This window comes from Delphinapterus leucas, chromosome 8, assembly GCF_059928025.1.
Source record: "Delphinapterus leucas isolate spDelLeu-1000000601 "Yukka" chromosome 8, BTC_Dleu_Yukka2, whole genome shotgun sequence".
NCBI lineage: Eukaryota > Metazoa > Chordata > Mammalia > Artiodactyla > Monodontidae > Delphinapterus > Delphinapterus leucas.
The window spans coordinates 33,166,215-33,183,119 of record NC_143136.1 but is presented as its reverse complement, the minus strand read 5'-3'; the positions used below and the strand labels follow the sequence as shown (position 1 = coordinate 33,183,119).

The window sequence follows — 16,905 nt, the reverse complement described above, 5'->3', positions numbered from 1 at the left end:
CACATCTGTCCGTCCCGCTAGCGGGAGTTTTCAAGCTTTTTTGTGCTATGGACACCTCTGGCAGTCCAGTAAAGCTTATGGATCCTTTGAAGTAATTCGTAGCTTCTCTGAATAATGTTTTAAAAACAAATTAACGATTAGAAAGGAGACTAATGATATTGAAATACAGTCTGTCTCCAGTACCTCCCTCTTCCCAAGAACTACATGTTTATCTCCTTGTAGTTCATTTCGTCTTTGGGTCTCCAGAATCTAGTGCAGACTTGGCACATTTGGATTTTTTTTTTTCATTTCATTAGGAGAGATGAGAACAATACTTTGTCATATCGTATTACCTTTTCCCACCTGAATCTTGATTTATTTAGGTTCTTCCACTTGAATTTCTTTTTAATTTTGTGTCACTTCCATGTTACGTTAACAGTTTAATTTTTTATATTTTCAGGGAATACCATTAACACTCGTATCCTTTTGCAACTCTTTGGGTTAATTTGCAGGAGCAACTAGGGACAGGGAAGGATTTGGCTTCAATAAAAACTTTCAGAACAGAGGACTGTCATTAGTTTTATTTTGATTTTACATTTATGTTACGTTATTCAGAAAACCATCATGGCTATTAACTTAGAGAATTGTTTCAAAGAGATTTTTAAGTGCACTTGGAGAACTTATGCCCACCGAAGTTTAGTCACGCAGTGGTGGAACTCAGTAAAAGATAGACAATGTACGTCATTAATTTCCTTGCCTTTTCCCTTCAAAATAGTGCAGACTTTGGAAAAATCATAGTGGAACATATTTTTGTCTTTAAACAGCTAGAATATCTTTTGCTTTAGGAAATTCTTTATTCAAATTGGCTATCTTAGATCTTCACTTAGATGTCTGAGCATCCTATGTGGTGCCCGGGGCTCGCCAGGGAACTGAAAGCAGCAACAAAATCTGGTGTCCTTCCAGCATTCTGAGATAAATAATTTGAATCATGTGTCCTTGGTCAATAGCATTTGAAGCTTTGGACATAGCTTGAGTTTTGTTTTCCTTTTTTGTGTCTGTAAGTAATTTTTAAAAAAAAAAAAAAGAAAAGAACTTCTGATGTTCTGTGACTTAAAAGTATTGGGTTGTTTATTCTATGTCTAGGCCAAAACAACTTCACGAAATCCCGGCCTTTTACTGCCCTGACAAAAACAAGGTGAATTTCATTCCTAAAAGCGGCTCTGCTTTCTGCCTCGTCAGCATCCTTAAACCACTCCTCCCCACACCAGATCTTACCCTCAAGGGCTCTGGCCACAGTCTGACAGTCACCACTGGCATGACAACCACTCTTCTGCAGCCTATTGCTGTGGCCTCCCTGTCTACAAACACAGAGCAAGACCGAGTCTCTCGAGGAACGAGTACAGTCCCGCCACCAGCCTCTCTCCTCCCACCACCAGAACCCATTGAGGAAGCTGAAGGATAGGCCCCAGCACTGTGAGGCCACTGTTCTGGTCAACTGAGAATCTCCTCGATCCCTTGGCAGCGATGGCATCGTGCGCTCCCAGTTGGCTGTGTCGTGCTCCAGCATTTCCACGCTGACGTGTCACAGTGCGGCTTCTGGAAGAAAGCAGCCCCTCTGATGGCTCTGCTCACTCCTGAAGGCCAGCCCTCAGTGCTTAGCCTGCTTTTTCTTAAAGCACGGGTTGAAAGAAGAAAAAGGTTTCATTCTTTCCTTCTGGAGGGCTGATATCACATTGTTTTTTGCTTTCAAATTAGACTTCTTTGAAAAAAACAAAAAACTGATCCCTGCAAACATGATTCTTGAAGGGAGACGTGAATGATGCTGCAAGAACCATCTTTTATATGAAAATGACTATTTTATAATACCAATGTTACGTTTTCTGAAAACATAGCAAACAGGATGTTCAGACGATTCTTTGGCCTCTGTTTCTTGTTTCCCTTTCTAGATGTGTGCTTTTCTCAGCTGTTTTCAGCTTTGGGACCAAAGGGATTGTTGACATTTTCCTAGCAATCTTAATCTCATGACTGTTCTTCTCCCAAACAAGAATTGATAGGTAAATGCATTGAACAAGTATATATAAAAGAGATAAAAAAGCAATATTAGTACATTATGTGATTTATGTTTTTTGATGTCAGATGTTTGTGCTTTGGGTGAAATACTTGTAAAACTGCTCTTTTCCTCACTACTCCTGTACACATTTCACCATGTGGTCAGAAAAATTATAATCTGGAGACAAGTGCTTTAATATGTTCTCACCCATCATTGGAACTTGGTTTAAAAGTCAGTGAGCCAAAAGGAAACTAACTACCCAGTGTCGACTGCTAGCTAGGAGTAAGGAGCCCCTTGGGTTTTCTGCTCAATATTTATCACATGATCTCCTTTCTTTCCCACAGGTGTCGTTCTACCTTTAACCGTCACTGTATCATAGCCCCACGAGATCCTAAAATGGCTGTGCATGGATTTCCTCCTTTGCTTTTGTGATGTTGTTGTCTTGTGGATTTGGTCAGGGTTAGTAGTTTGCCAGGAGTGTAATCCGTTGAATAGCAATCCTTAGTCACAGTCTTGCGACTGACGTTTCCTTTATGGTGGTTGGCACTGAGATATGTTGCCTATAGGTTTTGCTAGTTTTCCCTCCAGCATTCCACACGGTGGGGAAAACAGGCAAGGAGAGCTTTGGAGCATAAAGAACAGGAACCTTTGAAGAATCCACATGGTTTTGGATTTAGGCTCATCCTAATACAATCACTGCCAGTATCACATGACAGCAGTATTTCATGTCTGGGTATGTGGTAGTGAAATTGAGGAGCAGCTCTTTTTAAAAAGTTATAGTAAACTGTTGATAGAAAGCATCCTTCTAAGATCTTCACAAACTACCTTATGATGCAATAATTTAATGTTCCTGTACTTATTATAGGGAGAAAACAAATACTTGTAAAAGGGATATAGTTTAGAAGGTTAATATGTCAGTATGTCCAGATATATCCCATCAAAGAAAAGCTAGTGGTAGCAATAAATCTTCTGAAAGGACTTCTTATACTCATGTACCTTTAAAACATCGAAGTAATTAAAAATTTTGCCCTGTTAAGTTGAAAACAGAGATGTATTTAGGCAAATTAGATAAACTCAAACATTTGAGTAAGTCTGTCAGGTTTCAGTTGGTGGCATCGATGAATTTTGGTACCCTTTCTGTCCAAAACTAATTTTCCTGAAATTAGTACATTGTGGCTTCTAAATCAGGAAAAGCTAAGTTATTCAAAGTCTAAATGTTCTGGTCAGTAGGTTCTTTGAGAACCTACTGATTCTTTGCCTCTATTTACCATTTCACCACTGAGAACTGCTCTGTCAGAAGTACAAAAGAAAGGTAAAGCTGAAATCGGGTGAGTTGGTATCGATGGTAGGAAGTTAAAAAATAAGGTTTCAAAAAAATCCAAAATCAGTTTTTTGATTACCTGAATTCTGTTAAATCTGTGTTCTTTTCCTTGCCTTACACTTACTTCCCTCTCCATCTGTACATGTCACAAGGGTGTTTCACAACTAGAATGCCACTTTGTAAACAGTTTTTCTTCTTACTCTGTTGTGCATGTTTATCTAACTCACATCTTTCTGTAGAGTTTCATATATCCTTAAACTAAAGTAATTTACAATCAGAATGGGAGAACAAGTTTAAGATAGTATTATTTACGGTCTTAGAGGTGGAACTTTTAATGTTTGGTTGTAAGGAGAATGTGAATTTGCAGGTAAATGAATTATATGGCAACTAAACATAGTCCTCATGTTTGGGAGAAATAGAGCCTGAGATTTGAGGAGGGGGGGAAGGTACAAGGTATAAAAAACTCTTAACTGCCAGTGCCAAAGGGCTAATTTTTAAGTATCTGAGCTTTATGCAGTCTTGCAAAAATATTGGTCATAGTCTACTCGGCTTTTATGTAACCTTGGTCCACAGGTGGTTGACTTTTTTAAAAAAATGGGTCTACTCTCAATAGAATGCATAATATTGTTTTCTAAAATTACATTCCATAACTATCTTGTTATTCTGTAGAAAACTGTACAGAAGGTAAATAAATTAGAATAGCTTCAATGGGAATATAATTTAAATTTTTAAAAACTTTAAATAAATTTACTTCCATTGTGGTAAAAGAAAGAAATAGGTGGCTTGTATATTTCAGCAAAAGAAAGCTATTCTCTGGTTATAAACTTTGTCAGTGTTAAGTTATTTTTACTCTTAAACGGTTTTTTCCTTGCGGTGATAACATGAATTTACGGTTTCTGATCATTACTAAGTCTATATTACTTGTCATGGCTTTTGTGAGCAGTTATGTTTTAAAAATACCTGTTTCGCTTCTTTGATTAATATGGTGAGCATGGATGCCAAAATTATTTTTTAACTAGAGTCTTCATTTTGTTTTAAATATTTCTTATATTTGTGACAAGCCAAATCAGAGTTTTAGAAGGTGCTATTGTTAACTGTGGAATAACTGGCAACAAGGAAGCCTTTTTTTTTTTCTTTCTTTCTTTCTTTTTAATGGTTGGCTTTTACTGGAAGAAGGTATTTTAAAAATAGCAGAATTTATAGCTTTCTGTATGTCCAAGATTAAGAGTGGGTTGTCAGAGTTTTCTTTTGTTAAAGGAAATAAAAGAAAAATTGCCACTACTGAATTTACTATTCTAAAGATTCATTCCTTAATGCTTAGAATTTTCAGTGTCTCAAGACCAGACCAGTGGACGTGCTGAATTTGCATTAAGAAAGCTAAAACACTTAACTTCGCACTTTAAGGTTTATGTTTTACTCTGCCTAAATTAATGATAAGCAGAGCAGCCCTGAACAATATTTTGTCTATACAATCCTGTTGAAGAATATAATTTATGTTTTTTAAAAGTCTTTATTTTTCATCTCTGTTGAAGCTGTGTAAATCTTTTTAAAATGCAATTTTTAAAGTTTCGTTTTTCTAACAAAATTCTCCCAAAAAACAGCATTTCCAATGGTGATAAATATTGTTACTGTGTACTTATGTATTCCCTATACCTGAACACTTGTTGCTGCCTCACAAGAAAATAGAAGTTTTATGTTAAAAATAAAGTCTGTTCTTCTTGAATCTTTTTCTGTGTACTTTTATGAATATTGCCTCAAATTCAAATTTCTTTCTTTTCAGACATTTCTAGCTTGAAATAACTTTAGTATGTTCTTTTTCACAGATAGAAAAATGAATTTGTGTTTGTGTTAGGTAGCAGGATATAAAATATTGTCAGTTGTTACTTCCTTGCTACCTCCTTAACTTGCTCTTGAACTGAGCACCTGATCTTTGTGTTAAGTGCTAAGCAAATGTTAAAATATAAGCAAGCATACTGAAAGACGTACCTGTTTATATGTAATTCAGTACTTTATAGGTTGTTAGAGATTTAGCTGGGGGCAGTCACTTAATTTCATTCTAAAGTACAGATAGAGGAGTTTTTTCCCCGTTTGTTTTGGTAATTCATTCTTTCTGCTTCCTGTCGGTGGTTTATAAATGCAAGACAGTTGTTTAGGCTGAAGGGTTTAATCTGTATGAAGGCTGCATGCAGTATAATCATTTAGAAAGCACGGTCATCTTTTAAGTGAAATAAAAGTGTCACCATAGCTGCCTGTCATAAAAAGTGGTCACCAAATTACTTTGCAAGAAATTCTAAAAATTATTCCTGGGGGTAAATGTTAACCAGAATTTGGAGATTATAACATTATAATTAAACACAGCAGCAAACGTGAAGAGAATCTCTCAAATTGGCGTAATATTTTCTCCCATTCTTTTTACTCTCTGTCTTTTCCTTCCACCTTTAAAGAGGTTGAGAGGAGCAAATTTAGATCTCAAGCTGGGTGTTCCCATCTTCCCCCATTTATTTATTTATTTTTTTGCTTTGGTTCATTAGTATTAAATATACGCCCTCCCCCCAAAAGTTTTTAGGTCTATAATGATCCTTTCCTTAAAAGATCATTATAGACTTTTCAGTTGCTTTCCTTAAAAGCAACTGAAAGTTGCTTTTCAGTGGTTGGATGTGAAGTAGTATCCTCTTCCTAGGAGTTCCCTGCCAATGTATATCAATATCATTTTTTTCCCTTGCTAAGATTATGTTTGCTTTCTAAATATTTTAAACCTCTATTAGAACATGGTATGATAATACAGATAGCCTTTGTATCTCTTTGGTTCAGTGTTTCTCAAACTGTTTGGGTCTTGAAATGAATTAAGTGGGTCCAGCCAACATTTTTTTTTAATGAAGCAGAACAGGAAACAAAAGTATATTGAAGACATCAGGGAAATAGTATTTGTATGTAAAGCTTTTGCTAGCCATAGGGATATATATGTACTAGGTTGTAAAGTAAAATATATTTCTTACTGTGAGTTGTAATCAAAATGATTTGAAAAATACTGTTGTAGATACAACTTCTGTATATGTGTTTTGGAGTTGGTCTGGTATCTTAACACAGATACTGGAGTCTTTAAAGACATTGTTTCTACTTCTCTTTACTAAGCATCTCCAAATTGCTGGGTTTATTTTTAAAAATTCTTGTCTTTTCAGCAGTTTGCATCTTCCTCAAACTGAGAATTTATCGCCATATACTCTTTGATTTTATACAGTAGCATGGATGAGTCATGCTTAATCATTGTGTTTTAGAGAAGACTGTCATGGAGCTCTGATGGCCAGAAACCCAGGAGTATGACCATTCATCTCAGTTCCATGCCTTAAGCAGTTAGTTTTTGAGATCACTGGGATGATTCAGAGGAGTTGCAGGGAAAGCCACAATGTGGGTACTACTTCTGGCTCTGCAGCTTAATAGTCATGGGATCTTAGGCAAAGAAGTCACCTCTCTGAACTTTAGTTTTCTTATGTGATTTTAGGAAATGCTGATGCCAGTGCTGTCAGTTAAATGGCTAGTGTGAAAATAACTTAAAAATCTGGAAGCAGACACATGTTATCATCTCCTTTCTATTTTGTTAGGTAAGTTTATTCATCCCTTAGGAAAGCCACAAGTTGTTGGTCATGGAAAATGATCCCATAAAATTCATTTTACCTTGTAAAGTATAATATAGTCAAAGATGTTGAGCTGAATCATAATAAAAATAGGTAACACTTACTGATAGCTTTCCAAGTGCCAGGCTTGGTGCTTATTACATTAACCCTGTGAAGCCAGGTACTGCTAGTTACTGTCTTATAAATTGCAAAATTGGAATTAGATTAATTTATCCATGGTCATACATCTGGGAAATGTCAAAATCTGGCTTTGAACCAATTCTGATTCTAGAACTCAGACTTACTGCTACTTCTCCTATGACAGTGACATTAATAAAATATAGGTGTTTGGTATCATCGCAGATTCTGTGCCCTTGGGTCATAGCCTTGTTTGTTCTTTGTGGTCTTCTTCATTGCTTCAACTGCTGGCATCTTGGTTCAGAGGGCGAAAACAAAGTAACCTGGTTAGACACCACTTCCTGACCAAGGTAGGTAGTGACACAAATCCTCAAGCTCTGGGTTTTAATGTTGCTATAGCTGCAGAAATTCAAAAGAAATATTTTCTTTAGTTTGGGGCGCATGTCTGTTAGAGAGGCAGAAAGTAGCAACTTCACATTTTTGGTGGATTTTTTTTTTTTAACTGACTTTTTGAGGTAAAGACTTAACGAAAGTAATTTTTTAACCTCAATTACTTGGTATGCCCATTTCAGACAGACTATAAAATGAAATCACCTAGACCAGGGCTCCCCAACCTTTCTGGCACCAGGGACCGGTTTCGTGGAAGACAGTTTTTCCATGGACCGGAGCAGGGAGGGGGTTCAGGCGGTAGGTAATTCAAGCGAAGGGTAGCAGCACATGAAGCTTCGCTAGCTTGCTGGCTCGCCACTCACTTCCTGCTGTGTGGCCTGGTTCCTAACAGCAGGGGGTTGGGAACCCCTGACCTAGGATCACAATTTAGTTCATATATAATATTAACAGTAGTTATTCCTGTTTGGTAGGTTGGTGGATCATTTCTTTGTCGTCTACTTTTACAGACTTTTAAATGACAGTATTACTTTGAAATGGGATAAAGAAAACAACTCTTTTTTCTTTAATGTAAAAACATGCCCTTCAAAATCTTACCTGATAACACCACTCAGACCTTTATCTCCAGGTTGTACTTATTTTTGGACATTGGTTTATTTACACGACTGACTAGAGAACCATGTCTTGACTTTAGATGCCAAGGACAGTTCTTGCTGAACTCTTTAGTCTTCTTTTAAATGGCACATAAAACATGGAAGAAATTTTTTGTTGGGCTTATGGATGTGACCCATCCTAACGAACAAACGTTTTTCTTCCTATCCTGTTCTATAGGTTTTCTTTGCTATATTTAAATACCTTACTGTTGTGTTTTAAATGCATTACTTTCAATACTGCTGAATTAGTTAATATTTTAAAGTTTGTGTTTCCTTCCTAGTTTAATGTCTATATGCCAAGATTCTGGGTCTGCTTCATTGCTCAAGGTAAGGAAATGCAGGGCTCTGCCCGTGCTATGGAAGGTAGAAATAACTGGATCAATCAATCCTGCCTTGCTTTTTATTCCTCCCTTCAACAAATCAGGTTAAATGTTATGGCTTATATTTCACTGGTTATTGCTTCTAAGCTCAAAATTCTGCTATTTGTTTGTATTTTGTTACTGAGAGTATTTACACAAAGAACACACATTCTTTTATTTCCCATATCTTACGCCACGAAGTCCCTCCTGCATGAAGTAAATTAGAAAGAATCAGTCTCACAAAGATATTAATTGTGCTGGTTTTATTTTCATTCTGTGGTATCTGTATCATTCAAACTACCTTCTTATTACTATGGTCCTGAGGTAAAACCCAAGTTTTTGAATAGAGAAACAATAACTGGATTTGTATTGTATTGAACACTTGAGCAAATAAACTTTGCTTTATGCCATCTTGTAATCTTTATTAAAAGAGGCTCAGAAAAATAGCACATTCAAACTTCCTTTGTTCATATGCTGTAAGACCTCTACACTTCCAGATGGTCTATAAAGATAGTTATGTGAAATATCCATAGTTGAAATACAAACACTTTTTCATTGTGCAAATACTGAAACCTGTTTTGTTAAAATACAGTTTGTTTCTAATCACATCAGTTATGTTTTACAATTAATGAAAGATTTCAAAAAATACAAAGTTACACCAATTTGATCTTAATCTGCCCTGGTATTCCTGCCTCTCTTATAAAGTGGCTGAAGAAAGATTAGGCAAATTTTTAGTTCTTCTGGGGCTCTTCTAAGTTTAAATGCATTCTTATTTGGTATTAAAAAGTATAACATAGATATTTCCCCCCATTTAATATAAAAAGCATCCATTTATTTGAAAGAGTTGTTCTCAGCCCACCCTTGGTTAAGGTTAATTAATATACTTCTTATTGAATGGTTATTCTAGATTTAACCAGGAAGCAACTGATCACCTTTCTGTTCTGTGTTTATCCTGTCCTTCCTGTCATTCCCTACTGAATATGTGCTTGGTTTCTTATTTTAGTTTGTCTTTTATTTTAGGTTTCCTATTATACCTATTTTAGGTGTAATATAGCCAAATTTCTGTTTCTGGACCTTAAATTAATGACTGAACTTCAAATAATCTTGAGAAAATGTGAATAGTTACCTTCATTTTAATAGCAAAGTTTTAAATGTGCACTTCAAAAATGCAGTCAGACTTGCTGAAATTATAACTAGACTTGCTAAGGCAGTTAATGTTGCTTTGAGGCTAAACAAGCAACTACATACTCTGTTGAAAGCGAAAATGCTAGAGAAATTAAGAACTGAAGAATAAAAATCCTTGTATGTTTCTATTTTTTTGATAACCTTTGCTCTTGGAAAATTGGGGTTAGTATCCCCTTCACGCTCATGGTCTGGGATTTGGGCCTGGAGAGACTAGTGATTTTCCTCTGCGTTGAGTGTCTTTGTTTACATGAAATAACAAGGACTGCTCTGCATGCATGTGAGGAAGCAATACAAATATTTTTGAACTAATGCATTAGTGAAAATGAAAGAAAAATGGCAAAAACTCAAGACATAAAATTAACATTTTCTGAGATACTTCAAAGTTGAAAGCACAGAGCAACCATGGGTATAGAATTTAGATAGTGATTCATAATTACAAGCCCTGGTGATTGAATTTTGGTGGAACAAAGACAGTATTGCATTCTGGGGCATTAAACTGAATAAAAAGGGAGAGTTACAAAACGCTTCTTAATGGTTAACCAAGTAAAGAAATAGGAATAAGCGTGTGAAAATATTTTAAGGAAGGATTTACATAACCTTAAGTCCATGTTTCTGACCCTCAGATATGGTCTTTCCAGCCTACACACTACTTGACCACAGTTGTGGTTTTCTAAATAGCTTGTGGGCAGTTCAGACTGTAGTTAGGCCAGACTGTTGTGGATGGGAAGTGGACTGCATTTTACCTGCCCTAGTCCATTCCTAAAAAATGTTCTTCTGTATACAGAGACTCAGAGATTACAAGCAGTTCTCTTGTAAATAATAATTAAGCCTGTTTAGAACTAGGAGTACAATGAAAACTACTGTGAACGTCTTAGTTAAAATGTTTTCTTATGCAGATGCAATGGACTGGATGACGAAACAAGACACCTGGTGAACTGCTTCAGAACTAAAGGGTGGATGGGAAAAAAGAATAGGAAACTGAGTGACTGTGTGTATACAGTGGCTATGTTTTCATTAGCTTATGCTAACTTCACTAAATAGCCTTCCTTCCAATACTTAGACTCTAAACCTTTTAAGGGTAAGTTTGTCCTTAGTAATCAGATAGAGCCTCAGATGATGTCACCCACAGAAAAGTGGAAAAACACTCCCTTACTGATGGTATAGAGCTTTCTGTAACTTTGCCAGAAAGCATTCTGGGTTAAATCATGTCAAGAAATGTGGGGTAGTAAGTAAGTATTGCAAATCTGTACGAGAGTAAGTTAATTTAGAATTCTTTTCCCTCATTCAGGTAGAAGTTTCTGGGTCATTTCAGGAACACTACTGCCAGTTGCTCAGGGAGTATCCTTCCCTCATTTTCTTTCAGGAAGCATATGAATACAGTACATTGTAGTAGCAATGTGTGAAGAATCAAGCCTGAAGACACTTGGACAATGTCTGAAGTACCACCATAGGATGGACATTCTTGTGGTTTATAAAATGGGAAGAGAGGTTTTTCTGTTTATGCAGAGGATGGACTTCTTAGCAAATAAATCATCCTGCTACTTCCCCAAGAAAATTCACTAATGAAATTGGGGGGGTGTCCATGATTTTGTATGAAGGAAAAAAACTAAGGAATATTACATTTTAGCCTCCAAGTGGAGAAAACAAGCACCAAGTTTCTCTGTGATTTCACTGAAGCAAATTGAGTTCTCAAATCTTATTCTACCTTTCTAACTAAAGAAAAAACTGGTCTGGTTCTAGTGCTATTTTCCACAACAGAGAATTCCCCCTGCCACCGTTTTATTTAAAAACCAACCCCCAATCACAACCCAGTTTACATGCTGTCCTTTCTCTAGATACAGAATTCTCACAGCCAGTAAGGCAGCTTATACATAAAAGGCTTTCCAAACAGATAAACACAACTCCTACTGATAATTATTCCTAGCTGTTATTTTTGAACTAACTTTTGATATGTATTTCAGACTCAGTAGTTTCTAATATTTTCCATATATTATCAACAGCTGCAAATCCAAGATATTAAAGAGATACTTAATGTATTAAAACATGGTCCTTTCCATCTGTCTAACCTTGCAAACACAAGGTTTTCATATATGGGTGACAACATAAACTCCTTTCCATGAAGGCAGTAAGTTGCAAAATTGGTGTCTCAAGGCCATCGAAGTGGCATCATAACTTCAGTCAAGCATTAAGAAGTTCATCATCTGAGTGTCCAATAGCATCTGGGTTTGAAAGCGGATCCAAGTCTGCAAATAGATTGAACCAGGCTGACATGTCTTGGTTACCGCTGTTGGGAGCTATTAAAAAAGAAAAAAACACATTAGAGTCTCAGATTTTAAAAATCACATTATTGTACCACTTTTATGATTTTAAAGTAGATGCTTCTTTTGAATCAAATTTAAGACAGTTGACAAGTATAAACATCAATTACGTCTCCTTGAGGATAATTTTGAAAAGCTAATGCAAATAACCTCATGCTTTGCTGAGGCTATTTAAGTAATTGCATGTTGCTCTGAGAAAGGCCTTGATTAAAAGTGAAAAGGCAGGAAGTAGAAGGCTCTCAGGTAAGTTCACAATTTAACCTTTGTTCCTACAAAGTAGGAACATTACACTTGTAAACTTAGTATTTAAAATCTATATTTATTATAAAAGTAATATTAAAATACTAGACATAGGGGGGAAGATCCCCTAATCCTATCACATTTCCATGTGTACTTTAAAATTTTTGATAAATATATTATGGGGAAAAAATATATATATATATATATATTATGGAGTGGGTTATGTCTCAGATACGACTTCCTGTTTGTTACCTGACTGGAAAATTGCATATATCGATAGTCTACAAGTTGTGTGGCAGACAGTCAAGGATACACGTCTATACTGAAGGCTGGGACTAGTAAAAAACTGTGCAGGGCACAGACAGTGGGTCATCTCAGAAAGCTAGGCTCTTGAAGGCCAGGGGGGTCCAGAAAGCAGGGCTGAGAGCCAGGGGACAATCTAAAGACCTAAGACCAGGGACACAGTGGGCAAAGGATGGAAGGCAGTCCTGCTCAGAAGAGTCTAAGGCAATCCTCTCTTACAATCACTCATGGTTACCACTTTCCACAGATCAGAGGGCTGGAGTTTGGGCTGTGGGGATCCCAAGCCTCAGGGATCAGGACAGAGTGAAAGGCTGCATTGTGTGTCCAGTTCTGCTTCTGGGAACCCCAAGGTAGTGTCAGTGATACCCACACAAATTCTGGCTTTGAGTCCTGGGTATATTACCTACTAATAAGTAATAATGGGCAAGTCATTTAACTTCAGGGGCCCTTGCTTCCTCATCTGTAAAGTAATGGTCATATAATTTATTATTTTTAAAATTTTTATTGGAGTATAATTGCTTTACAATGTTGTTAGTTTCTACTGTACAGCAAAGGATTATAGGCAAATAGCAGCTTTCCCAATACCTCAGCCTTTTCGTGTTCAATTCTGAAATTTACTCACTTTTATAGTCTCTATTTTTAATAATTTAGCACAATTCAGTTTACTGAGTTTAAGAAGAGAAAACTATAATTATGAATAGTCTGAGTCCCTAAGGGATGGCCGTATTCAGAATTGGCTGCTGTGATTCTGTGATTTGCTTGGAATTGATGGATTCCCCAATCGATTTATCCCAAAGCATTAGGAAGAATTAAAATAGGGTTCCAGGAGTCCACAATGATACATACCAACAAATAAGTAAAAGATGAGGGACAAGACAAAGCTTTTCCATATAGTAGAATGTAACTAACAAAGGCGGAGGGGAGAGGAGATGGAAGACCGCCATTTGGCAACAGCCACTGCAATAGACGATTCGTGCAGGAATTATCAATGAATGCTAAATTAGCGGGTGCAACTTTGATACTCAGAAATAAGCCATTCACACAGTTGCAAAATATTTTTCCACATGATAATTATTAATTATAAAGGGAAAAATATAATAGTAATTTGACAGTGAACAAACCTGGCCGGCACCACCTTAACCAAGTGATCAGAGTTAACGTTATAAGCAATAGGACCAAACAGACATCATGTGCCTTCTGATACGGTTTATTAAGAACACACAACATCGTTCCTGTGCTGCAAGTCTTGCCAAAACGCATAACACGAGTCTAATTATGAGACAACATCAGATAAACCCAACTCAAGGAATATTCTACAAAACAAATGGCCTGTACACCACAAAAAAAGCCAAGACGATGAAAGACACAGATTGAGGAACTTTTCCAGATTAAGAAACTAAAGAGACTTGACAACTAAATACAATGTGTGATCCTGGTTTGGATCCTGGACTAGGAAAAAAATCTTTTTTGTTACAAAATACATTAGTGGGACAATTGACAAAATATGACTAAGGTCTATAGATTAGATAATAGCAGTGTGGCAATGTTAATTTCTGATTTTGATCACTGAATTGTGATTTTGTGAAAGAATGTCCTTGTTTTTAGGAAACAGATGCTTAAGTATTTAGGGGTGAAGGGGCATTATGCCTGCTACTTAGTCTCAGAATAATTTCAGTTCAGAAGAAATTACATACATATTACACTCACACACGTAGAGAGAGACTAAGGTGAACATGGTGAAATCTAGGTGAAAACATATAGAAATATTTTTGCAAGCCTTTCTGTAGGACTAAAATTATTTGAAAAATTTAAAATATTGATACCACAAGGATTCAGAAGTCAGCCTGAAAGGGCTCCCGCTGGTCAACACAGGGGCAATTTGAGCACCAAAATGGTTAAGTACAGTAGTGATTATAAACCATCGAAAAAATACGAATCTATTCTGACAATAAATACATTCGTAAATGGGGAAGAAGGTTTTTTTTTTTGTTTACAGCAGGGTATTGAGGGATGGTGGAAGGAGCCAATTGTATAGCATGTGAATTATATGTCAATAAGGATGTTTTAAAAATGTGATTAATGGATGAATGGATAAACAAAATGTGGTATATCCATACAATGAAATATTATTCAACTTTAAAAAGAAAGGAAATCCTGTCACATGCTACAACCTGGATGAACTTTGAGGACATTATGCTGAGTGTAATAAGTCAGTTACAAAAAGACAAATACATTCCACTTATATGAGGTACCTAAAGTAGTCAAATTCATAGAAACAGAAAGTAAAATGGTGGTTACCAGGGCTGGGGAGAGAGAATGGGGAGTTAGTGTTTAATGGGTGGAGTTTCAGATTTGCAAGATGAAAAGTTCTGGAGATCCGTTTCACAGCAATGTGCATATACTTAACATTACTGAACTGTACACTTAAAAATGGTTAAGATGCCAATAAAGATGTTAAAAAAATGGTTAAGATGGTAAATTTTGTTATGTGTTTTTACAATAAACAAAAGTGGAGAGAGTGCTAGGGTTGGAAAAATCACTTTTCATCCATCACAATAAAGACTGAATGAGGCAAAAAGTAACAATGGATGCTAAATCTATGTGGAAATTCTGACAAAGAGCAGGACGTGTACAAGGTCGCAAAGTGTCTCCCCACAGACTGCTTAGTAATTGCAAGGGAAGATCAAATAAAACAAAATAGTAATTGTATAGGAGAAAAACTGGACAACACCTTGACAGAGTGGTCAACATTAACAACACCCATGAGGAAGAGAGGAATAACTTTCAGATGTGAAACCCTGAGAAAGGAGCATCACCTATGTGTATTCTAGTCAGGATAACCTGACTAGATATATTCAGGATAACGAATAACCTAAATTTAATTATAAGGAGACCTCAAAAAAAACTGAAATAAGGAGCATTCTATTAAAAACAAAAAACAGTGGAGCAGAGGGACTATATTCTTTTAAAATGCCCATGTCCAGAAATCAAAGAGAAGTTGTGGAAATGTTTCAGATTAAAAGAGACTAAAGGGACATGGCAACTGAATACAATACATGACCCTAGACTCTCTGTCCCAGAGGGGGACAGTGCCATAAAGGACATTATGGAGTCAACTCACAAAAATGGAATACACATACATGGTGGATCATAGAAAAGGATTACGTTAATATTAACAGCCATACTGTGGTTGTGCAAGAGAATATACCTATTTTTGGGAAACACAAACTGCAGCATTAAGGGGTAAAGGGTCATGGTGTATGTAACTTACCCTCAAGTGGTTCAGATAAAATAACACACGCATTACACACACACACACAAGCCTGCATAAAGCAAACGGGGTAAAATACAACAGGTGAATCTGAGTAAAGGATATACATGTGTTCTTTGTGCCATTTTCATTTATGAAATATTTCTGTACGTCTGAAATTATGTCCAATTAAAAAGTTAAATCAGCATCAGTGACTAAGATTAATATGTATCTAAGATCCTGCAAGACAGAGAATGTGTCAATTTTCTATGTATATCCTACATGGTAATTACAACATGGACCGGCTCTGCAGACAAAATATAGTAAGTATGCCTAGAGCCCGTGCTCCGCAACAAAAGAAGCCACTGCATTGAGAAGCCCACGCACCACAATGAAGAGTAGCCCCCGCTCACCGCAACTAGAGGAAACCCGGGCGCAGCAACAAAGACCCAACACAGTCAAAAATAAATTTTAAAAATATATATAGTAAGTACTCAATATATATTAGCAATTACTACGTACCAGGCCTTATGCTAAGACCCTGGGTGCGTTCTTTGTCAATAGGCATTCTGTAAACAAAGAGCATCTTCTATCCCTAATGGTATTATCCATTATCAACAAACCTTAACACAAAATATAAAAGATTAAGGTACAGAATTTAGTTTACTATGGCAGCTCACAATTTCTGTTCAATTCTTTCCACAGTGAGGGATAGCTAGATACAGCTTTCATTTTAATTCATTATTAACAAGGTACTTTTCTGGACAATATGAGGTGAAGACTGTAACATGGTCCTTTTCTAAATTTACCTGAACTTGACTGATTGTTAATATGATGGCATATTACTTGTGATAATATAAGTAAATAACTTACATTTTGTTAATTTCTTTGGACTCTGTGAAGGCACTGACTGGTTATCAATGTGTGAAAGAGGAAGTTCTAATCCCCCTTGGGAGGCCCAGCCTGGGGAAAGAGAAATAATGAAGTATCCATTATTAATCAAATAGAAAGTAGCATCAGCAAAACAAGAAAAGGGAAAAATATCTAATAAAAGTCCTCCAATCTTTGTACCAGGGTAATATTCCACAGTATAAGACATATATCTGCTATT

General features: G+C 36.3%; 2 protein-coding genes across 6 annotated transcripts in view; one reads left to right on the top strand and one right to left on the bottom strand.

Moving 5' to 3' along the window:
• Positions 1-7,443, top strand: part of FAM117B (family with sequence similarity 117 member B) — a 91,784-nt gene extending 84,341 nt beyond the window's left edge. For 2 of the 5 annotated variants that reach the window (XM_022567439.2, XM_089915936.1), the window contains one exon: positions 1,123-6,843. In XM_022567439.2, coding sequence (XP_022423147.1) covers positions 1,123-1,441 — 319 coding nt within the window. In that variant the 3' untranslated portion in view covers positions 1,442-6,843. The other 3 variants (XM_089915937.1, XM_089915938.1, XM_022567441.3) reach the window with 3 other exon arrangements.
• The window catches only part of ICA1L (islet cell autoantigen 1 like), a 72,347-nt gene continuing 61,736 nt past the window's right edge, over positions 6,295-16,905 (bottom strand). The window contains exons 12-13 of the mRNA XM_022567446.3: positions 16,668-16,757; positions 6,295-11,977 (exon numbers count right to left, since the gene is read on the bottom strand). Of these exons, the coding sequence (XP_022423154.1) occupies positions 11,862-11,977; positions 16,668-16,757 (206 nt within the window). The 3' untranslated portion in view covers positions 6,295-11,861. The remainder of the gene's footprint in view (positions 11,978-16,667; positions 16,758-16,905) is intronic.